The 24,537-nt window shown below is 47.3% G+C and overlaps 1 protein-coding gene across 6 annotated transcripts in view; it reads right to left on the bottom strand.

The window, feature by feature from the left end:
• The window catches only part of SEL1L3 (SEL1L family member 3), a 158,450-nt gene that overhangs the window by 113,727 nt on the left and 20,186 nt on the right, over positions 1–24,537 (bottom strand). For all 6 annotated transcript variants that reach the window (XR_009549046.1, XM_060188255.1, XM_060188256.1 and 3 more), the window contains 3 exons: positions 21,790–22,366; positions 2,279–2,405; positions 116–237 (listed from right to left, as the gene is read on the bottom strand). Coding sequence is in view for 5 of the 6 variants with exons in the window: in XM_060188255.1 (XP_060044238.1) it covers positions 116–237; positions 2,279–2,405; positions 21,790–22,366 (826 nt within the window). In the remaining variant the exon portion in view is untranslated. The remainder of the gene's footprint in view (positions 1–115; positions 238–2,278; positions 2,406–21,789; positions 22,367–24,537) is intronic.

Genomic DNA, 24,537 nt, shown 5'->3' with positions numbered 1-24,537 from the left:
GTGACACCCTGCAAGTGAGGAGCCGGGGGCTCGAACCGGGATCCTTATTCTGGTCCTTGTGCTTTGCGCCATGTGCGCTACCGCCTGACTCCCAAAAGTTCTATTTTCTACTTACCCTCTTCGGTGAGAAACACAGAAGGTGTGCCATACATCTCATTAGAGTCAACAAAGTAGAGAATTCCGCAGAGGTTGGTCTTGCAGTAATGGAGTAAATAAAGCCACAATGAAACAGTGAACCTATAAGAATGAGAAGGGCAAAAAAAAAAAAAAGAATCTGCAGATTGATATCATCCAAGAGCAGGTAATTAGAGTTAACAATGACCAAGTAAATTGCTTCTTTCCAACGAGGAGAGGAATTTGCCTGCATGTTCATCAAGGGAGATCAGTTTGCAAAGCCTGATTTTTGAGACAAAGGAGGTAGTTATAGTAACTACAGGAGGTAAGCGTCATTGTTTTGTTTTGTTTTTTTTTTTATAAATAGCTAGCCAACATTCTACCTTGCACCAAAAAAATATTTCTGTGCTCTTTGAGACTCTCACATGCCTGCTATTTGAATTCCTGATAGAGGTTTATAAAGCCAGACATAGAATAAAGACCTGGATTTTAATAAGAGGTGATTTGATAAGAAGCTATTCTAATTGCGATGATTAAAAGAACAAACATAATTGGCATAATTGGGGCTTTTTGGAGTAATTTTGTATCTTTCAAAGATAAAAGCCCTAAGGCAGGAAAATGTCATAATTTGCAAATAGCATCACTATATGCTAATTGAGAGGCATCCACGCCATCTCACCACACACGTTCGTTGGGGTAATACTGCAGTCCTGGCTGGCTGATAGGAAGCAAGTGAGCCAGTTCCATTTCTGGGCCAGGGCTATTTCGGTTGGGGGGGTGGGGAGGGCACATGTGCACCTGTGATTTGAGAAGTGAGGATGGAAAGACTCTAGCCAACTTAACTAGGACACATTCGGCCATAATAGGTGACCCATCAATCATTCCACAAATACTTGCTGAACACTTGCTCAATGCCACATGCCGTGCTAGTGACCAGCAGTTTGTGCACAGGCTGGGAATAAACTGTATTTTGCACCAGAGGCCTGGCTCAAGGTCAAAGTCAGTGCAACGAGTTCTGCCCTCCGTCCAGTAGCCAATTTGCACAGTTTGGATGCAAAAGTGGCAGTGACCCCAGGTCCTTGGGGAAGCCATGCAAACAAGTCCTTTAGAATATTCTGGGCTTTCTAATCTGGTCTCCACATTGGTGGTGAGATATGCAAACAGATGGTGCTGCACAGCTCCCTCCTGACCCACCCAGCTGAGCAAGCTCATGAAGATAAGTTATTACAAGGAAGCGGAGCGAGAACATACGCTCAGTAAAGTGACTCAAGATCTCTCTACAGCCAGCAGCGCAGGGAGAATCAAATCATTCTGCTAAATCCATCCAGTCTGAGGTGATCCAGGAACCATTTCTCAGCATCTTCAATTCAACAAAAATGAAAAGAAAAAAAAACAAAAAAACATAGGTCTCTAGGTTTGGATGTAATCAGTGGAAATGATTAGATGTGTGATTCCCAGCAGTTCAAGTCAGACTTCCAGAGACAGGACGAGGCAAAGAACAAAGGCTGCAATCTGGGTTGGTTGTGCCTGGCTGCACTGGACACTCTGCAAGGCCTGGGGCCTCCAGAACCCTGCAGCCCCCTGCTCTGCTGATTCCTGGGAATGGCCCAGAACATCTAAAGCAGACTAAGGAGTACGAAATGCAAAAATGACTCAAGGACGCGCCAAGGCTTGTGGGTTCACAAGTTCTGTGTAAATGGTGGGGAAGGCAACATGTCCAAGCCCGTGGTGAAAGTCTGTCCTTCCCATGGAGTCCATCAGCCTGCTTTGGTCCTCAGATAAAAGGTGAATCATGTTAAATGAGATAAGCCAAAAAGAGAAGGATGAGTATCAGATGGTCTCACTTACAGGTGGAACTTAAGAAATGAAGACAGAAAGGGAAAACACACAGTGAAACTTGGGCTGGGTTTGCTCTATTGCACCAAAGCAAAGCACTCTGGGGAAGGAGGGCAGAGAGGGAGCTGGGTGGACTTTGGGATCCTGGTGCATGGTGGTGAAAGCAGACCTAAGTCGGGAGGCAGGGTGAGAGTGCTCTGCAGATGCCTATCACTGGAAGATGAGAAATTGTACTCGGGTCAACAACTGTACTGTCATCCATTAACCCTCCCCTCCAATAGAGAATAAAGAAGCATCCCCAGATACCCCTCCGGTCACCCATTCTTACACTGGGTAATCTATCCGCTGGCCTCGGGTGGCCTCCAGCTCTCGGTTCTGAAACCTCGGGAACTTCTTCACGATGCCTGTGTTTTCTCCGCTGGAGGCATAGAGGAAGCCCAGGAGGGTGACCACATCTGCAAACAGCAAGATGGCTGCCTTTCAGTGATTGTTTCCGGGGTCACCTGCTTCCTGGAGCCCCCAACCCAGCCCCACACAAGCATCCCAATGAAACAGGATGATGACATTAGCAAACAGGCACTGAACTCTGGTGAGATGTCAAGTGCCTCCCACGCCTGTGAGTTTTCATAGCAGCCCTAGGATATTAGTCTATCACTAATTCCACCGTGCAGATAAAAAAGCCCAAGGCATTGAGAGGGGAAAGAACTTGCCTATGAATTTCATGTACATATTCTACACAAACAGGTGGTAGTAGAAACAATAACATATGTATATATAATATATGAAACGCATTTAATCTCATTATTAACCTGAGTCTACAGGTGAGAAAATGGCAGCACAGCTGCCCAGATAAAAGCAGACATTAAATCAATACTTAGGAGATGCCAGGAGCCCAGAAGATAGCACAAGGATTGCTTTCACATCTGAGCTTCTAGACGTCACAGGTTCAGTCCCTGATAACGCCATAAGGCAGTGCTAAGCAGTGCTCTGGTCTCAATTTCTTTCTCATAAAAATAATTTTTTAGAAAGATGTCAGGCAACATGCTAAGCATATTATAGAAACAGTTTGAATTAATTTTACAACAACTGATTCTACTGGTTCTGTTACTTGTTTTAATTAATTCTAGTATTTAAGCCTTGGAGAGGGTTAAATTATAAAAGAGCTGGGATTTGAACTCAAGACAGGTTGCTTTCAGAATCCATACCCTTAAGTGTGCACTGTTTATTCATCTCCTGTACTGACCAGGTGTGCCACCACCTGGCTGCTCCTGTGCAGAAATTGCTAGTAAATTCCATGTATAATCAACACATCACCCTGTGCAGAAATTGCTAGCCATAGCCTTAAAACCAGGAGAACTGCCACTATTTTGCAAAGATAAGAGAATTCTGTGGCATGATAAAAAGGATAGACTTAAAAAAAAGTCTTAAAGGAAGAACTGAGTCATTTCATCTATGTTATACTTACTGCTTCTTTTTAAAATTTTTTATTTATTATATTTCTTTCTTTTTTAATATTTATTTATTGATTCCCTTTTGTTGCCCTTGCTGTTTATTGTTGTTATTTATGTCATCGTTGTTGGATAGGACAGAGAGAAATGGAGAGAGGAGGGGAAGACAGAGGGGGAGAGAAAGACAGAAACCTGCAGATCTGCCTGTGAAGCGACCCCCCCTGTAGGTGGGGAGCCGGGGGCTCGAACCGGGATCCTGATGCCAGTCCTTGCGCTTTGCACCATGTGTGCTTAACCTGCCGTAACACCTGCCGGCTCCCTACTTAATGCTTTAAAGGAAGCTAACCTTATTTTCCCATTACCCCTCCCAAGAAAAAGTTCGATGAATCCAACCTAAGAGTAAAAATCACTCTTCTCTTTCTCAAAATGTCCCTTCATTTAAGTATCCACGATCAGAAATAATTCATTTTCCTGGGCTTCTTAGAGAGGGGAAGAGAGCTGACTTCTGTGTACGGTGCCAAATGTTGGTATTGGCGCACACCCTCAGGGTCCTCCTCCACCTCCACCTCCCCACCCAAGCCCCGCCCCCAGTTCTCATCCCTCAATGAGGAAAATGTTTCATTGTAAAGACAGGTACTTGGAAACCACAAGAACAAAGTTTTCCTAATCTCTGACCCCATGTACACACCTAAGGACATTAAATAAACCAACATCCACCCCCACCACCCAGAGATCTATCATTTTTGTCTCAGGTAGAAATGCATTTGGAAACCCCAGAGGATGGAGACATCATTCCCAAAACACTTCCAGGCCTTCTTCCATTTGCAATCTGAGCTCACTTAGACGCTCCGGACTTGGCCTATAACGGGCACAGGGAGAAGATGTAAACCAAGGAGGAAAGTTCGGGAAGGGCGACTTTAGAGTCCTGGGAGAAAAATCACTAAGAGGCTGCAGTCAGCCAAACCTTGGCTTGGCTCCCACTGTGTTGAGAAGAACGTAAGAGACCAGATGGCCCCGTTAGCCCCTGAGGAGGCCTTCTGCTCACGATCGCGGCAGAGTGATTTGATGTGCAGCAGGAGTGTTTGAACAAGGTTTGAATAGCCCCACCAAACTCCAGTTAAAGGGAGGTTCATAAAAGAGCTCTCCAAAGTGAAAGGAGTTAAAAGTGAATGTTGATGAGCCTTTGCCTTCTCCAGAGATCAAAGTCAGGTGGGTTGGGCATGAGAATTTGCAGCAAAAGACCGTGGAACGGAAAAAAAAAAAAAAAAAACTTAAGATTTAGACCCAGACATCTAAAATAATGTGAGAAAGATCACACAACCCTCGCACTCAACAGCAGCAAAGTCATAGGCCTCTTCTTGTGAAATCTGTAGCTTCAAACGCTCTGTGCTGGGGAGTCTTATTGTAATTCTTCCCCCATTATCGTGTCTTCCCACTGAACGAGAAATAATTAATAAGAATGGAATTTGAAAGTCAGCCAGGATAACACTGAGGTCTGTTTACCAGTAACTGACTGGGAGTGTTGTAATTGATTGGTAACACTTATCACAGGCCTCAGGACAGGGAGTAACAGAACTTTGTCACTCACCATAAAAGAATCCATAGGCAGAAAATTCAGGTCCACAGAGGTCAAGTGGTTCAACCTATTGCTTCTAAGATGTAAGACCAAGAAAAGGAGACTGTTTCATTAAGAATCTCATTCCCAGAGTCAGAAACAGTGCTCAACACTTGATAAAGGTGCCATAAATACTGAATGAGTGAGTGAGTGAGTGGGTGAATGAGTGAGTGAGCGAATGACTGAGCGAGAATGAGTAGTGAGTAAGGAGTGAGTGAGTGAGTGAATAGTGAGTAAGGAGAGAGTGAGTGAGGAGTGAGTGAATGAGTGAGTAAGAATGAGTACTGAGTGAGGAGGGAGTGAGGAGGGAGGGAGTGAGTAAGGAATGAGTGAGGAGTGAGTAAGGAGAGTGAGTGAGGAGTGAGAGAGAGTGAGTGGTGAGTGAAGAGTGAGTGATTAGTGAGTAAGGAGAGAGTGAGTGAGGCGTGAGTGAGTAAGGAGTGAGTGAGGAGAGAGTAAGGAGAGTGAGTGAGGAGTGAGAGAGTGAGTGAGTAGTGAGTGAAGAGTGAGTGAGGAGTGAGTGAGTTAGAGAGTGAGGAGTGAGTGAGTAATGAGTGAGTGAGTGAATGGGTAGTGAGTTGAGTGAGTGAGTGAGGAGTGAGTACTGAGTGAGTGAGTAGTGAGTTAAGTTAGTGAGTGAGGAGTGAGTTGAGTGAGGAGTAAGTAATGAGTGAGTGAGGAGTGAGTTGAGTGAGGAGTGAGTGAGTAGTAAGTGAGTGAGGGAGGGAGAGAGGGAGGGAAGAAGTGAATAAGTAGTGAGTAGTAAGTGAGTGAGTAGTGAGTAAGTGAGTAAGTGCCAGGAGCCATTTCTCTGCTTGATAGAAGCTAATCCTTGAAACAACAGAAGCCCTTGAGATAAGTTTCTAATTCCCGTAGGAAGGATGTTTGCCAGAAACTAAGTGACATACTATATAGTTATAGTGACATACCATATAGTTATAGTTTAACAGAAATAGTTGCAAGGGACCCTCCACTACGATCTCTGCCTCCCCCTTCCCCCTATGCTCCCCCTTCCCCAAAGCCTTAAAATGCCTGTGAACACAATAAAATTTTGCAGCTTGATCAGAAACTTGTCTTGCTGTCGTTCTTTCGTGTCTCTTGTCCCTGTCATTCCAGGTCTTTTAGGTTCCTAGCCGCTGTTCACCGCCCCACTGGTCGGGGCAAGTAAGGAGTGAGTGAGTAATGAGTGAATGAGTAGTGACTGAGTAGTGAGTGAGTTGAGTGAGTAATGAGTTGAGTTAGTAGTAAGTGAGTGAGTGAGTGAGAAGTGAGTGAATGAGTATTGAGTAATGAGTGAGTGAGTGAGTGAGTAGTGAGTGAGTGAGTGAGTGAGTGAATGAGTAGGGAGTGAGGGAGTGAGAGAATGAGTAGTGAGTGAGTAGTGAGTTGAGTGAGTAGTGAGTAGTAAATGAGTGAGTAAATGAGTGAGTGAGTAAATGAGTGAGTGAGTAAATGAGTAGTGAGTAGTGAATGAGTAGTGAGTTGAGTGAGTAGTGAGTTGAGTGAGTAGTGAGTGAGTAGTAAATGAGTAAGGAGTGAGTGAGTAAATGAGTAGTGAGTGAGTAGTGAGTGAGTGAGTAGTGAGTAGTGAATAGTGAGTAGTGAGTTGAGTGAGTAGTGAGTAGTGAGAGAGTGAGTGAGTAGTGAGTGAGTGAGTAGTGAGTGAGTGAGTGAGTGATGAGTAGTGAGTGAGGAGTGAGTGAGTGAGTAGTGAGTGAGTGAGGAGTGAGTAGTGAGTGAGTGAGTGAGTGAGTGAGTAAATAAGTAGTGAGTGAGTAGTGAGTGAGTGAGGAGTAGTGAGTAAAGGAGTAGTGAGTGAGTAGTGAGTGAGTAGATTGAGTAGTGAGTTGAGTGAGTAGTGAGTGAGTGAGTAGTAAGTAAGTGAGTGAGTGAGTGAATAGTGAGTGAGGAGTGAGTGAATGAGGAGTGAGTGAGTGAGTGAGTGAGTGAGTGAGTGAGTGAGTGAGTGATGTGTGAAAGAGTGAGTGAGAAGTAAGTAAGGCTGTTGCCAAATTGGGATCTGAACCTAGCTCTCCTTTGCCCAACACTCTCCACAGCTCTAAGGAGTACCTTCTGCTACCCAGATCAAGGACAGTCTCTTTTTCTAGACCCATCCCCCAAGTTCACTTCTTTGGGGCTACATATTATGAGACAGAGAGAACACTCACTGCTCAGCCATTTACAATGTTCCATTTGTCTTTCTTTTTCTTTCTTTTTCTTTTTTTTTTTTTTTTAAAGATTTCACTTATTTATGAGAAAGATAGGAGGAGAGAGAGAACCAGACATCACTCTGGCACATGTGCTGCCGGGGATCGAACTCAGAATCTCATACCTGAGAGTCCAATGCTTTAGCACTGCGCCACCTCCCAGACCACTGTCTTTCTTTTTCTTATGTGGCGCTGGGGTTAAACTCAGTGCACCAATGGAAGCTCTCCCATTGTGTCAGTTCTTAGCCACAAAGAGCTGGTGTTTTTTGTTTTTGTTTTATTTTGTTTTGCTGAGAATTGAACCCAAGGCTTCAGATATGCAAACATGTGCTCTACCACTGAACTACATTCCCAGCCTTTAAGAAAAAGGTTTTTTCTTTCCTTTTTTCTTTTTTAATTTCATTTGAATAGGCAGAGAAAATGAGTGGACAGTGAGGAGATAAGAGAAAAAAAAGAGACCCCTGTAGCACTGCTTTGCCATTTGTGAAGCTTGCTCTCTGCAGGTGGTGACCAGGGGTCTTGAGCCTGGGTTCTTGTGCATAGTAACATGTGTGCTCAATGGGCTGCCCCTCCGCCCCACCTCTCCCCAACCTTTCTGACTTAGCTTGAATGAAGATGATAGGAACAGAACGCATGAAGACATAAACGAAAGATGCAGGGAAACAGTGGGGACTTGGAAACTCCCCGTCCTTGACTATTTTGCCTGTTTCTGTTTCTCTAAATCTTAGAACGAGAAGCAGCACAAGAAGACAGTATCTAGTTCAAACACCTTTATCTCAGGCTGAGCAGAGGTTGATAGCTAGTAAGAGACCCAGGGAGGACTCAAACCTGCTCTCCCATGACAGACCAACAGGCTTGTTGTTAACCCATAACAAATTCCACACGCCCTGCAGGGTAAGTCGGGACTGCAGTCTGCATGGCCCAGAGAGGCTGTCCAGGCTGCCATGACCTTGACATATGTCCACACTGGCTGCTGCTGCCTTCAATCTCCAAGGTCTCACTACCTACTCCAGTCCCTCCTGGACAGAGCTGGACTCAGCAGGGATGCCCTGCACTGTGGCAGCACCTAGGAAGAGTGGCCAGTGGGGGACTCACCTCTTCCTGGCTGGCCAGTAATACACCCAAAGGGTGTATTACCCAGGAGTGCAGTGTCTGGAGGGGGAACCAGAGAGTCCATTCTTTAATTCACTTGAATGACCAGCTCTCCAAACACAGACCCTCTTCCTCTGCAGCAGTCCCATGTCCACACCCCAAAATCCAACGTGGGTGTGCTTCAGAGACACTGTGAGGCCATCGTGGAGGTACTCAACCCATCAGGGGAGATGATGGTAGCGAGAGTCTTTTTTTCCCCTTTGATATATATCTACTATTGCCGTTTTTAGTCTTTTATTTTCTATTTTTCAATTGATTTATTTTGTATAGAGACAGAAAAATTGAGGAGAGACACAGAGAGAGGACTCCTGCAGCACTGTTTGACCTTTCACAAAATTCCCTCCTGCAGGTAGGGACCAGGGGCTAGAACCCAGGTCCTTATGCACGTGAATGTGTGCACATGACCAGGTGTACGACTATCCAGTCCCTCACTTTTAGTTTTTTCAGAATGCTTTATTAGAGAAATAATGACCTACAGGGCAGTTGTAGTCAACAGATTTATTTGCTAACGAGAAAGAAAGAAATCAGACCATCACTCTGGCACTTGTGGTACCAGGAATTGAACTCGGAGCTTCATGTTTCTCATTCCAGTTCTCTAGTCCCTGGGCCACCTCCTGGACCTAGCAGAGTCTTGACACAAGAAATGGCCGCAGTTGGAAATGCCCAGGCAGACCAGAAAGCAAAGCAACTTAGATGTTGTCAAGCGGAGAGGTGACACAGGGCACTGGCAACATAACAACACTGCCCAGCACGGGACATTGAGGGGGGTAGCAGCCCGAGAACAAAGAAAGACTCTCCCTTTCTTTCTATTTATTAAAAATTTCATTAGTGATTTAATAATGGTCTACAAGATCATAAGATTACAGAGGTCTAAGGGGCTGGGTGGTGGCGCACTCAGTGGAGCGCCCATTACCATGTGCAAGGGCCAGGGTTCAAGTCCCCAGTCCCCACCCACAGTGGGGGGAAGCTTCAAAAGTGGTGACGCAGGGCTGCGAGTGACTCTCAACTCTCTCCTTCTCTACCTCTCTCTACCATCTTAGCTTCTCTCTGTCTTTACCCAATAAATGAATAAATAAAATATTTTAATTAGTTCTGAGGGAATAGTCCCACACCCCACCTACCACCACAGCTCTGGGTGGTCTCCTCTCCCTCACCCCCATCCCCAGCTTTCTCCCGTCCCCAGGGATAACCACCAGTTTTCACAAAGTCTTTTTTTTTTTAATTTTTTTTTAATATTTATTTTATTTATTGATTCCCTTTTGTTGCCCTTGTTTTATTGTTGTAGTTATTATTGTTGTTGTCGTTGTTGGATAGGACAGAGAGAAATGGAGAGAGGGAGGGGAAGACAGAGAGGAGGAGAGAAAGATAGACACCTGCAGACCTGCTTCACCGCCTGTGAAGCGACTCCCCTGCAGGTGGGGAGCCGGGGTTCGAACAGGGATCCTTATGCCGGTCCTTGTGCTTTGCGCCACCTGCGCTTAGCCCGCTGCACTACAGCCCGACTCCCCTTCACAAAGTCTTAGTGATGGTCTGACTACTTTTTTTCTCTTTTCAACAAGCTCATATGATTTAGTTTTTCATATCGCACATGTGAGCAAAACCATCTGGTAGTTGTCTTTTGGAGAAATGCTGGTCATTTGGTGACAGCTGCAAGAGACCTTGAACACAGATTCCAAATTGAAGAACCTCAAGGCATGAATATGAACAGAAGGATGAAAAAAAGTAACAACAGAAAAGATGTAAGATTAAAAAGTCCAGGGCTTGGTGGTGGCACATCCGGTTAGGCGCACATGTTATAATGTGCAAAGACCCCGGTTCGAGACCCCGGTCCCTACCTACAGGGGGAAAGTTTCACAAGTGGTGAAACAGGGCTGCAGGTGTCTCTCTATTTCCCTCTCTGTATCCCCTTAACGTCCTGATTTCTGGCTGTCTCTATCCAATAAATAAAGTCAATAAATCTGTTTTAAAAGTAAGTTTTTTAAAAAATAAAAAGATTAAGCACAAGGACTGGCATAAGGATCCCTGTTCGAACCCCGGCTCCCCACCTGCAAGGGAGTCGCTTCACAGGCGGTGAAGCAGGTCTGCAGGTGTCTATCTTTCTCTCCTCCTCTCTGTCTTCCCCTCCTCTCTCCATTTCTCTCTGTCCTATCCAACAACAACAATAATAACTACAACAATAAAACAACAAGGGCAACAAAAGGGAATAAATAAATAAAATAAATATTTAAAAAAATAAATAAAAATTAAAAAATAATAAAATAAAAAGATTACAAAGTATTGGCGATAAAATGGCATCATTTAAAAGGACATAAGGATGTTCGTAGCTGCATTACTCACAAGAGCCAAAGAGTGCAAGCAGCCCAATGCCAGAGGACTGGCTACAGAAGTTATGGGATCTGTACTCTCTGGAAGACTACTCTGCAATCAAATCAACACAGTACTGTGTCCTTTAGGACACAACGGATGGAACTGAAAATGATCACACTTAGCAAAGCAAGTAAAGAAATGAAAGGCAACTGCCAGCTGGTTTTACTCAGATGTGGAATCTAGAGGGCTGCTACACAGAAACTTGCAAAACCAAAAACCAAAAGCAAGCAAGCAAACTGTTTCTACAGATTTGTGAGAACTATGCTGGTTATCTTTGGGAGGGAGGAGGGTGGGAATACAGAATTTGCTGGTGAGTGTGGTATGGACTATAAATAAAGTCAAGAAAAATCTTACAATTTTGTAATCTACTATTAATCACAGATAAAAAAATGGGAGAAAAAAATGTTCTTCACTTAACATTTCTCATTGTTAATAAGTCCCACACTGGCAACTAAAAAAAAAAAAATTCTTTTTCAAAAGATAAAAAATAAAAGGACGCAGAGAGCTGTGTGCATGTAAATGTGTTCTACATAAAAGTATACGCATAATTTATATATAAATACATCTAAGAGAGTCTCTTTTAAACTGTTCTTGTCTCACCATTCTTTGCTTGAATAGTATCTATCCGTCTCTTCCACCCACATTTCATACTTTCAAGTTGTCTCATATTTCTATAGCTTGTGTATCTGGGCAAAAGACTCTGTTTCTAGACAGTGTTAGGTCAGAAGCCTCCCCACCCACCACCCCAAAGGATCCTAGGCAGTGAAGTAGGTTCTAAAGGACGGTTGATCAAAACCTAGATATAGACCAGGGCCCATGAGACAGGGCAGATGTACACGTGTACCCACCCATAAGTTGGGGGAAATATATACCTTAAAACAAGCATGCTCAATAGTTGGCAGTGATTTAATAAAGGCAGCAAGCAAGTAGAAAGACCTAGAAAGATACCATAAAGTACCTAATCAAATAGTTCCTACTTAGACCTAGACACCCTCCCTCACCTATGTGCTATTTCACTTCCCTCTATCACTCCAAAGCTAACCTTGTCAGACAAAGTAAGGACTACAAAAGCTGAATAAGGGCAAGAGACCGGCATACTTTAATGATGACCCTCTGGTCACTACCAAGCCACCCCATCACCTGGGGCCCTAGTCAAGGAGTCCTGGGATGCCCACACAGACATGATGGGTCTAGACCTCTAACAGATCCCTCTCGCCACCGTCACTGGTCATCTCCATAAGGATCATCATAATGGACCCCTCTGGGGGCCCCTATAGGACCTTGCCCTCAATGTGGATCAACAATGGTAGGAATTGTTCCATTCTCCCAAGGGAGGCTGAGCAACATAGTCTACCACTCGAGGAGGATGGGTCCTGAAATTAATGGTCTGGAAAGTTCCTAGCCATGACCACAGAATGTGAGCTCAGATCTACAGGGATGCAGAGGTCACATAGGCTCCTATGTGGTGGGGCTTACAGTTAACACTATTTATATAATTTCCTCATATTTTTAGCTACTCTCTTCCCTGATCCAGCTTTCTACTCCTTTTTCCAACTATGACACCATCTCCCTAGACAATACCCTGGGTCTACCTGCATGTTAGCTGTCAGACTCAGGTAAAAACTAATCAAGTCATGGGTCCCTTGGAATATACCTTAAATAGACCTACTAGCTTTTTCCAAAATGGAGACCCCAAATCTTCATCTGCAATATTCTTGCCTTTAGGTTCATGATTAGTCAACAATTTGTTCTGCTTTATATCTTATCTCTTTCTCAGCCACCAGGTTCCAGATGCTACCATGACGCCAACCAGACTTCCCTGGGCAGACAACCCCACCATGTGTCCCGGAACCCCACCTCCCCAGAGCCCTGCCCCACTAGGGAAAGAAAGAGGCAGGCTGGGAGTATGGATCAACCTGCCAATGTGCACATTCAGCGGGGAAGCAATTACAAATGCCAGACCTTCCACCTTCTGCACCCCATAATGACCCTGGGTCCATGCTCCCAAAGGGATAAAGAATAGGAAAACTATCAGGGGAGGGGATGGGATACGGAGTTCTGGTGGTGGGACTTGTGTGGAGTTGTACCCCTCTTATCCTATGGTCTTGTCAACATTTCCATTTTACAAATAAAAAAGTTTAAAGAAGGGAGTCAGGCGGTAGCACAGCAGGTTAAGCGCACATGGTGTAAAGCACAAGGACCGGCATAAGGATCCCAGTTTGAGCCCCCGGCTCCCCACCTGCAGGTCTGCAGGTGTCTACCTTTCTCTCCTCCTCTCTGTCTCCCCCTCCTCTCTCCACATCTCTCTGGCCTATCTAACAATGACGACATCAATAAAAACAACAATAATAACTACAACAATAAAACAATAAGGGCAAGAAAATGGAATAAATAAAAAATAGTTTTTTTAAAAAAGCGTAAAAAATAAATACAGTAAAGGAAGGCTGAGGCACACTCAGTGCTGGGCGTCCTGAGACACAGCACACTTTCCCTGTGGACCTGAACTTGGCACACAGTGCACGCCCAAGGATGGTCAGTAGAATCTTGCTGTTAATAGGAGAAGCAACGCTGACTCACGTGGAAACGGGTTAAATAAATGATGGGCTGGCAGGTGAAGGAATGTCAGGCAGCTCTGGAGAAGAACAGAGGCGGTCAGTCATGCAGGTGTGTGAAAGTCCCTACTTCCTTGTTAATGTGTGTAGGACCAAGTAGGAGCCCCCTCCCTGTGTCTGCTGAGAGAAGGAGCCAGTAACCAGAGACGGGCAGGTGCAGAGAACATTCCTGGCAGGAGACATGAGAAGCTGATGTCACTAGGCTTGCCTATGAGGCTGGGCGGGCTGGGGGACACTGTGCTACCTACCCCAAAACCCTTCTCCACCGTCATTTTTTTCCTCCACCCCCCCCACCCCAGAGCACTGCTTAACTCTGGTTTGTGGTGGATGGGAATCCTGGGTGCTGTGGTGTCTCTCCCCGTCTCTGTTTGTCTGGATAAAAGAGTTGGTACATGTTGGGCAATACGGGGTGACAAGACCGCATAGGCAGGGGCCCCTGGTTCCACCAAAGACAGAGAGAAAGGAGGAGAGGGAGGAAGAAAGGGTAGAAGAGAAGGATGAAGGGAGGAGGAAGAGAAGGAAAAGAAGGAAGGAGGAGGAAGTCGGGCAGTAGCGCAGCGGATTACGCGCACGTGGCGCAAAGCGCAAGGACAGGTGCAAGGATCCCGGTTCGAGCCCCTGGCTCCCCACCTGCAGGGGAGTCGCTTCACAGACGGTGAAGCAGGTCAGCAGGTGTCTGTCTTTCTCTCCTCCTCTCTGTCTTCCCCTCCTCTCTCCATTTCTCTCTGTCCTATCCAACAACAACCACAACAATAACTACGACAACAATAAAAAAGAACAACAAGGGCAACAAAAGGGAAAATAAATAAAATAAATAAAAGGAGAAGGAGAAAGAGGAGGAGGAGGAAGAAGAGAAGAAAAATAGAATGAGAGGAGGAGGAGGAGGAGGAGAAGAAGAATAAGGAAAAGGAGAAGCAGCAGCACCACTACCACCATAACTACCACCACCTCTGGGCATTCCACACAGGAACTGGCCACATGTCCAGTCTTCTTACCCTGGGCTGGGCTCAGTCCTCTTCAAAGAGACCATGGCGGGTGGGTAGAGAAGCCAGGATGATCTCCATGGGAAAATAGCCCCCAACAACAAGAATATGCTCTGCACGGAGAGCCTGAGCTCGGGCTGCGTTAGCATACTGAGCAGAGAGTCAGTGAAGCTCAAAGCTCAGCCTCCACCAGACACGCTCCCGACTCTGCCACCACCACCACCACCCCCCACCTCCACAAAGACAGGACGAAAATCACACCGCCTTTCCCACGGGGATCCAAGGAGGGCCCCCACACACCACGTGCACAGCGAAGATGGTTTGAACATTGCAAAGGGCAAGTCCGACTCCAGGCATTAATCAGTGTTCTTACAGAACAATTTAAACTACTACTACAACAACAACAAGTTTTTGTTTTTTTTCTCTAAGTGCCAAATATATATATGCTAATATCACCACCAGCATTTCACTGGTCCAGGCTGACTTTTCTGGATGGAAAGAGAAAGACACACAACAGGTAAAGTGTTGGACTCTCAAGTGTGAAATCCCAAGTACAATCCCTGCCACTGCCATGTGCTCTGGTTCTTCCTCTCCTCTTGTCATCCTCCTCTACTAAGAATAAATCTTGAAGGGGTGGGGTGGTAGCGCAGCAGGGTGGGTGCACGTGCCATAAAGCACAAGGACTGGCACAGGGATCCCGGTTCGAGCCCCCGGTTCCCCACCTGCAGGGGGGTCCCTTCACAGGTGGTGAAGCAGGTCTGCAGGTGTCTGTCTTTCTCTCCCCCTCTGTCTTCCCCTGAGCCCCAGCAATAACCCTGGAGGCTCAAAAAAAAAAAGGATTAAGTCTTTAAAAGGAGAGTGGAAGGAGGGGAAAGCAGCACTAAAGGCAGCACTAAAGCTTTCTCCAGTGCAGTGAGAGCTCAGGTCCAACTTGGCCTATAATGCTTATAGTTACAGAAAAGTATGTTTAATATTTTCTTTAATCTTTTTAATTTAATTTTTTATCATCTTCATTTATTGGTTAGAGACAACTAGAAATCGATAGCATAGGGGAAGACAAGGAGAAAGGCAGAGCGACACCTGCAGCCCTGCTTCAACACTCACAAAGCTTCCCCCTGCAGGTGGGGGACCGGGGGCTCAAACCTGGGTCCTTCAGCATTGTAATATGTGCACTCAACTAGGTGTGCCACCACCCCGGCCCCATCCTCAGTATTTTTTATGGTCCTCGATACATATAATGAACATGAATAGTTCCAAAGCATAAACTGATATTGTCACAGAAACAAGCAGTCTGGTTCCCATAGCTGACTTAGTATCTATTATTCTGCTGTCACACACGTTTGTTAGGAGAAATGTCTCCAATCCTAGTGGATGAAACCATAGTAAAAAGGAAAAGAGGCTGGAAATAGAGGAACCTCTCACATTCCCATTTCTGCTCTAAGAGGAAAGGTCCGAAAAAGTCCTTTCTGTCAGCGGAGGGTAGGGCAGATTTTGACGCCACTTCACAGGGCATTCCAAAGCCCGCAAAGTGAGGCCCAACCTGCCTTTCCAGTCTGTCTTCTGACCTGTCTACCTCACACTTGAGATCCCTCCTGAACCCACTTCTCAGCAGTCCTGGACCCCACCCCTCCAGCTCTGACTTGACCTACAAGATGAAACCAATCTGCATTCCTCACATCAAGGAGGACCCCCTCTCCAAGACACACACACACACACACACACACACACACACACACACACACACAGAGCCATTGCCTTCTGGGACTGTCCATCACTCACTGAACAGTCATGGGTGCCCCCACTAGGACCAAGCAGCCCTGGACCCTGACCTTGGGGAGCTTGTCTTCCAAGAGGAAGACACCCAGGGGACAAACAAGCAATTTCCTCTGGCTGATGACCAAGCAATTCCCTCTGGCTAGTGACCTTGACTGGAGGTAAGACTTACGAGAGTGAAGGTGAGGTGGAAGGTGGGGCTTCCTCTCAGGGCAGGGGGACAGGAGTTAGCCTCCTCCAGCCCGGAGTGACCCACAGAGTGGCCATCGTGAGTGGAGGCAACAGAAGTACAAAGGGCCCAGAGTGGGGCTGATCTAGTCAAGGAGAAGCAGAGAGGCCTCTGTGTGGAGGGAATAAGGAGGCAAGGGGGGAATGTGACAGCTGAGGCCAGCTGAGGGCCAAGGACAGAGGGCACAACCCCGCGGTGACTTTTCCCGGCTACAATAGGAAGAATTACCTGCAGGGCAGTGTGACCTGCTTGCTGGGGCTGCTTGGGGGGGGGGCAAGCCCTATGGGAGCCCTGTGTGTCTCTCAAAGAGAGATATAGATATAGATATAGATATAGATATAGATATAGATATAGATATAGATATAGATATATCATTTTGCAAGAGATTGAATTCAGGACCTCATGCTTGAGAGTCTAGCACTTTGTCCACTGCATCACCTCCCGGACCAGTGATTTCTGTTTCAAGATTCACTTATGAGGGGCTGGTTAGTGGAGCACCTGGTAGAACATACATATTACAGTGTGCAAGGATCTGGGTTCAAGACCTCAGTCCTCACCTACAGGGAAGAACCTTCACAAGCACTGAAGTGCTGCAAACGCCCAGAGTGCCTGCTCTCCCCTCCTGCCCTCCACCCTGTCTCCCCTTCTCTCTAAAATTTCTCTTTGTCCCCATCCAAAATAAATGAACATACAAAATAATTATAAAGGAGGCCAGGCGATGGCGAACCTGGTTGAGCACGCATGTTATAATGCCCAAAGACGTGGGTTCAAGTCTCTGGTCTCCACCTGCAGGGGGAAAGCTTCCCAAGTGGTGAAGCAGTGTTATAGGTCATTCTCTCTCTCTCTATCTCTCTCTCTCCCCCTTTTCTCTCAATTTCTGGCTATCTCTAGCGAACAAAGATGATAAAAAATAAAATAATAATATATAATTTAAAAAAACATACTCACTTATGTACCAGTGTCACAATGAGAGGAGAGAAAGAGAAGAGAAGAAACAGAGCACCTCTCTGGCATGTGTGGTGGTGGGGATTTAATTTGGGTCCTCCACCCACCTTCTCACCGTGCCACCTCTCAGACCTGATTTCTTTCTCTTTAAGTTCATGGAAGAGTCAGAGGGGGCAGCAGTTAAGGCCCCATCCCCTCCCCCAGGGAAACGGACAACAATGAGCGGAGCCTGACTGGGGCGTCCCGCTACCTCTGACCCACTTGTCCTGAGTGCCACAGGAGCAAAGGCCCCAGAGGGACACGTGGCCCAGCCTTGAACACTATCCTGGAAGGCAGTCGGACTCCGGATCTGGGAGGTTTACTCAGCAGGGTGGGGTGGGAGAGAAAGCCTGCCCCACCTGCAGTGGCCACTGGACCAGGCCTGGGAGAGGCCACAGGCTGCAGAGAATGTGTCTGAGTGGCTGGGGGGACATCCACCCTAGTCTAACTCTAGTTCTGCAAGAGGGGAACTCCTGCCAGATGCACAGGACACTGAGCAAGGGAGGATCTCTTTCTCTCTCCCTTCCTCTCTCTCCCCTTGCCCCCTTATGGGTGAAAATGAAAGTGAATAAGGGGTTCATGAGTTCAGAAGTGGCTCTATGAGAACATAGGAAATGTTATCACACACACACACATGCACGCACGCGCGCACACACACACACACACATGCACGCACACCCCACATCGGTGCCAGCTGCAGACATGAAAAGCACCCCATGGCTCACTGGTGTTATCCTGTTGTGACGTGACCTCTTATTCCTCAGCTCGGGAGAAAGAATCCTTTGCTAGAACAGATGGAGGCCCCACCCCCTTCCACACCAGAGCCTGGATCAAGAACCAAGGTCATGGACACTTTCCAAGGGGGGCCTGGGCCACTGCAGATTTGCCTTTAGGAAACTAATGGTCCTGTTCAAAAGACTTTCATGCCTGAGGCTCTGAGGTCAAGTCCCAGGTTCAACTGCCAGCACCACCATAAGCCAGAGCTGAGCTCTGGCAAACAAAAGGTGTGGGGGTGGAGTGTGTGGGGGGGAAATCAGGTCAAACCTCACAGAGCATGAGGTCTCAGGTTCAAGCCTCTGGTCCCCACCTGCAGAGAGGAAGCCTCACAAGGTACCTCTGCAGGTACCTCTCCCCCGGCCCCTGCCATCACTCCCTCTATTTCTCACACCCTCCATCAAAGAAAAGGTTTAAAAACGTGGTCACCAGAAATGCTGGAATTGTCCTGCAGGCACTGAGCCCCAGTTATAACCCTGATGGTAAATAAGAAGAAGAAGAGAGGGAGGAGGAGGAGTAAGAAGAGGAAGAGGAGGAGAAGGAAATACTCTCCTCTTTCACAGAACAAATCTCAGACTTTAAGCAGGGATTTTTTTTTTGAGGGTGCACAGAGCTCCCCATATTTCAGAGCCTTCGACCCAAAAAAGGTTTTCCATGGGCGGGAAGGAGGTGCACCTGGTTAATCGCACACACTACATACAGTAGCACAAGGACCTAGGTTCAAGGCCCCAGTCCCCACCTACAGGAGGAAAGCTTCGAGAATGGTGAAGCAGGTCTGCAGGTGTTTCTCTTTTTCTCTCCCTATCTTCCTCACCCTCCTCAATTTTGCTCTATCCTAAAAGAAGAAGAAGAAGGAGGAGGAGGGAGAGGAGAAGAAAGAGGAGGGAGCCAGCCACCAGGAACAGCAGAATCATCATGCCAGCACCAAGTGCACTCATCACCCAGAGGCACTCAGACATCTGATTACCCACTCCACCTGACGCATGTTTAAACAGAGAAAAGAGCCCCCACCTTCTTCTCCCGAACCCCTCTGTACTTACAGCACTACACAAATACGGACTAGGCCAGACGCAAACACAAAAGAGCTACTGAAATAGAAAACGGGGCAGGGTGGGCCCGGACTGTAAGCGCACCTGGTACAGCACACTTGTAGTTACTGTGAACAAGGACCTGGGTTCAAGCCTCCAGTTGCCGCCTGCAGGAAGGGCGGGTAGGTGGGGACAGAGAGGCTTCAAGAGTGGTGGAGCAACGCTGCAGGTGTCTCATCGTCTCTCTCCCTCTCTATCCTCCTTCCCTTACAATTTCTCGCGTCTTGTCAAACAGAAATAAATAACTTGAAAGTAAAGAGAGACAGACAGACACTATATGGAACTATATGGAACACTATATGGAAGGCTATATGGAACTCTCTCTTTTTTTTTTTCCCCCTGAAACTCCCTACCGATCTATAATGATTTGGAAATAGCACCAGTCCTCTGGCAAGCACCCTCTGAACAGCTCTGACACATGGCTTCAGAGGCCCTGAGGTTTTCGCTATCTGCAGGGCTCCTGAGAGCAGCCCTGGGAAATACTCATTGGCACTGGTTTTGCGGACCCCAAAGGGGTCTTCCTGAAGGCTAAGAGGTGCTGGACACATTCCTTGGGGCGTCAGCTGTCCCAGGAAAGTGAATTTCCACCACCCACCTAGCCTGCCTGGGAGTCTGGCCACTGGAACTCAAGCTCCCACCTACTCTGCCCTCATCCAGTTCATCTGGGCCCTGCAGACGTAGCAGAATGTGGTTAGCCTGCTGATTTCCTGGCCTGGCACCCAACTGATCCTGACCATGATGGGTCATGAGCAGGCCTGGGAATCTGCGTTTACAGTGAGAGACCAGGGAGGCTCTGTCACAGTGGTCCAGGGACCACACTGTAAGAAATTTCTGTCACCAGCTTCCTGGTAGGTGCCTGGGAGCTGGGCCCTGGGACAGATCAGGGAGAAGGGTTGGCAGGCACCCCAGATCCACCAAGCAAGGGGCCCTTCTCACCAGAGGCAGGGCTGTGCAGCCCTTCTTCCATAAGTGTGCAGGCAGGGAGTGCCAGCCCTGGGGCATCAGGGAAGCTGACCAGAAGGGGTCCCAGACAGCCCACAGGGACTGTGACCACTTGCCATTTAGGGACAAGGCAGAGTCTGGAACCTGTCACCATCAAAGCTCTTTTTTACTGAGAGCTGATACTGTGCTAGCCCACTTCATCTCCTAAATTCTCTCAACACTGCCCAGAGGCCAGGGTTATTTGGTATCCCCACTGTAAAAGGCTGATTTATTTACTGAGAAAGAGAGGGGAGGAAATGGGAGAGGAGAGAGATCAAGAACCACAACACACTGCTCATCTCTTTTTTCAGGGCTTGAACTTGTGGTCTCCAGGGCCTCAGGCATGCAAGCTGGTGTTCTCACAGCCTGGGCTCCTTATCCCCATCTTCCAAAGAGGAACATCAAGGCTCCAAGAAATCCAGGCTGACAAAGTCAGAAAGTGGCAGAGTCAAGACTTGAACCCAAGCCAGCCTGGCTGAAAACTTCTGTGTGAGGTCAACTTCCTGCTTGACATAAAAGCATCTCCTGGGGCTGGGGAGACAGCACAATAGATAATTCTGCAAAAGATTTTCATGTCCGAGACTCGAGATCCCAGGTTCATTCCTCAGCACTACCATACATCTGAGCTGAGCAGTGCTCTGGTCTTTCTATCTCTATCTTCCCTTTTCTGTCATTTAAAAGACTATATATATACATATATACAGATATAATTAATATATATATTAATTTTTTATTATCTTTATTTATTTATTGGATAGAGACAAACAGATATTGAGTGAAGGATGGGGAGATAGAAAGAGAGAGAGACAGAGAGACACCTGCAGACCTGCTTCACCACTCACAAAGCTTTCCCCCTGCATGTGGGGACTGGAGGCTCGAACCTGGGTCCTTGTGCACTGTAACATGTACGCTCAATGAGGTGCACCACCACCCAGCCCCTTATATATTAATTTTTTAAGCATGCTCTGGGTCCCACCTCCTCCAGGGCAAAACACTCTGGTTCAAAATACTAACACTTGACACATATGAGGGGAGAGCAGATGGAGTCATTTCCCAATTCTTTTTTTTTTTAAGTTTTTTTTAAAGTTTTTAAAATTATTTTCATTATTTTTGTAGTTATTATTGTTGTTTTGGGATAGGACAGAGAGAAATGGAGAGGGGAGGGGAAGACAGAGAGAGGGAGAGACAGACACCTACAGACCAGCTTCAGCGCCTGTGAAGCGACCCCCCTGCAGGTGGGGAGCCGGGGGCTCAAACCAGGATCCTGATGCTGGTCCTTGTGCTTTGCGCCATGTGCGCTCAACCCGCTGCGCTACTGCCTGACTCCCTCATTTCCCAATTCTGATGTTGGTGGCACTGGGCCCTCCCAATGCCCCCATCCCTTCATAAGCTCTGTCCCTCTCTCCCATGTGGCTATAGTCTTGTCTGCCCAGATCTGGATTCGCCTTTCACCTTTTTACTGTCCTCCCTTCTTGTCCCCAAGGCCCCAGATACAGACTCAGCGTGTCCCTGTCCCTCCCTTTCCCTTGTCTCCTCCCTGCCAGCCCCACCATCCTCTTAGAATGATCCAGAATGGTCCAGGAAACAGACATCAGGTTCCGAGCAAGGCGGCCATAGCCGACCTACCGTGCTCAAGCGGGCACTGGGGAATCTGCTTGGCGCGAAGGTTCCAGATGTAATCCATGTTCCACTCCAGGCACACCTGGTGGTCTTTGAAGGGGCGCTGGAAGGGGGGGACGCTCTTCAGCAGCGTGTAGTTCTTGGCCACGGCGTGAAGCAGGTTCTCCTCCCACTTGAAGTCCACGTCCCGGCCGCTGTGGCTGTCTCGGTGCGTGATCCAGGCCCGGAGGACCACGGCCGACACGGAGATGGAGTGACGGATGAAGTAGTCGTCCCTGTAGACCATGATGCTGGGGAACTTCACGTGGACCACCTGCCTCCTGCTAGTGTGTAGGTGCTTCTCGTTCTTCCAGCGCTTCTTGTACACGGGGATGCTGCTGCGGAAGTCCGATGAGACCACAGCCTCCAGGTTGACGACGCAGGGCTGCGAGCACAGGTACTCTACCGAGACTTCCGACACATTACGCACCTTCCCCTCAAAGGCGGAGAAGTAGATGAAGTCTTTGTAAGCCCTGCTCGGCTCAGGCTGTGACATCACGGATGTCGTCAGAGAAGTCTGTCTGCCCAAGGAGGGGACAACATTCTGAAAAGCAGAGAGAGAGAAATAAAAATCATTATTTTGTTTGGTTGGTTTTTGACCAGAGGCTCTGCTTGACTCTGTCTTATGGTGGTGCTAGAGACTGAACCTGAGACTTGAGAGCCTCAGGCATGAAAGTCTCTTGCAGAACTATTATGCTGTATCCCTGGCTCAAAAGTCATTAACAACCTGTTTCTGCAGCTTCGTGAGAAATATGGTGGATATCTTTGGGAGGTGAGGCTGTGAGGACACAGAACTTTGATGGTTAGTGTGGTGTGGAGCTATATACACTGTAATCTTACATTTATTATTAGCCACAATAACAAATGGAGAGAGGGATCACTATATTAACAGAAACTTGGATCACTAAAAAATAAAATAATAATAGTAATAAAAAAAAAAAAGCTGGGCTGGGAAGGTAGCCTAATGATTATGCCAAGACTTTCGTACCTGAGGCTCTAAAGCCCGAGGTTCAACCCCCAGCACTACAAGCCAGGGCTGAGCAATACTCGTGTGTGTGTGTGTGTGTGTGTGTGTGTGTGTGTGTGCGTGTGTGTGTGTCTTTCTATCTCCCTCTCAATAATGGTGTGTGTGTGTGTGTCTTTCTATCTCCCTCTCAATAATGGTGTGTGTGTGTGTGTGTGTGTGTGCGTGTGCATGTGTGTGTCTTTCTATCTCCCTCTCAATAAAATAAAATAGAAATGCTTAAAAAATAATAATCTACATAAAACCACAAATGTGCAAGAGAAAAGACCCCCAGTGAACAGTTAGAGGGAAAGTAACACATGCCTCGGACACTAATGTAAACTAGGCCGTGTTAAACTCCCTCCCCGGACCCAGTACCATCTGCTGATCAGAATGTGGCTTCAGGACTGCCTGGCCATCCTTTCAGAGCTGGCTTCCCAAGGGAGGAGCTCATGGCCAACCAACTTGGCAGTAGCCTCTGAGCACAATAGAGAGAGAGGGAGGAAGGGAAGAAGAGGGGGAGGGAGAGAGGGAGAGAGAGAGAGAAAGAAAAAGAAGGGGCATGGAGCAGGCACACATACACATCCAGCCCAGTATCTCACCGCTTCCTGCTATTGCCCCAACTTCCAGTGCTGTAGACACAGCTACAAAGGGTGGGCCCCAAGTGCAAAGTGCACCCAAGAGGAAACAGACAACGATGCCAGCCTGGTTCCTCGTGCTCCGGAAAGTTCTGAGCCAGGACAAACCCTCATGACAGAGGGGGCCAGCGGAGGGTTTTTATTGCTGCAAATCACACTCAGGCGGGCTGGACCGCAGGCTGTGCTGACAGATTCCTGCTCCACGGACGTTGCTGCATGTGCCAGGAGACATCTAAGCTCTTTCAGATGGGGGTTATTTAGATTTCTTCTAGAAGAAACCTGAGAAGGCTGGTGGTGAAATCAAGGCAGAGCTGTGAGCACAAGACCCCAGCGCACGGTTGCTGAAAGCCCTGCTGCATAAGACTTTGAGATTCAGGTATTAGGAGCAGGACAGCATGAAGGTGACTCGGGGCCAATTCATGCCTGTCAGTGTGATTATATCACTGGGGGGGATATAAGACAGAAGAGAACTATCGTTGGAAAAGATGTGGGGTAACTGGAACCTTTATCCGCTGCCGCTAAGGAAGGTGGTGCAGTAGGAACTGAGCAAATCACACAATAAACCTGCTCCGGCAATTCCACAGCTGGGCCAATGCCCTCAAAGAGGTGACAGGAGGGGTGGGGAGAGCTACCCCCACAGACCTAACGCCAGGCTCCCAGTGGTACAATTCACAACAGCTAAAGGATCGGACAAGCCGGCTACCCACTGCAGGAGGAATGAAGAAAACATGGTGTCCGTACAAAACGGACTATTTATTTATTTATTCATTTATTTATTTATTTGGTAGCTACAAACATAAATTGAGAGGAAAGAGGAAGACACAAATAATAAATGGAGCCTGAGAGAGGAGGGGGAGTTTGGCGGTAGCACAGCGGGTTAAGCACACACGGCGTGAAGTGCAAGGACCTGCGTTAAGGATCAGGGTTCGCCACCCACCCCACCCCCCGTTCTCTACCTTGGGGGGGGTCACTTCACAGGCTGTGAAGCAGGTCTGCAGGGGTCTTATCTTTCTCTCCCCTTCTCTTGATTTCTCTCTGTCCTATCAAAAAAAAAAATAGAAAGAAAGAGAGAGA

Source organism: Erinaceus europaeus, chromosome 3, assembly GCF_950295315.1.
Source record: "Erinaceus europaeus chromosome 3, mEriEur2.1, whole genome shotgun sequence".
NCBI classification, from domain to species: domain Eukaryota; kingdom Metazoa; phylum Chordata; class Mammalia; order Eulipotyphla; family Erinaceidae; genus Erinaceus; species Erinaceus europaeus.
This window is presented reverse-complemented; position numbering and strand designations above follow the sequence as displayed.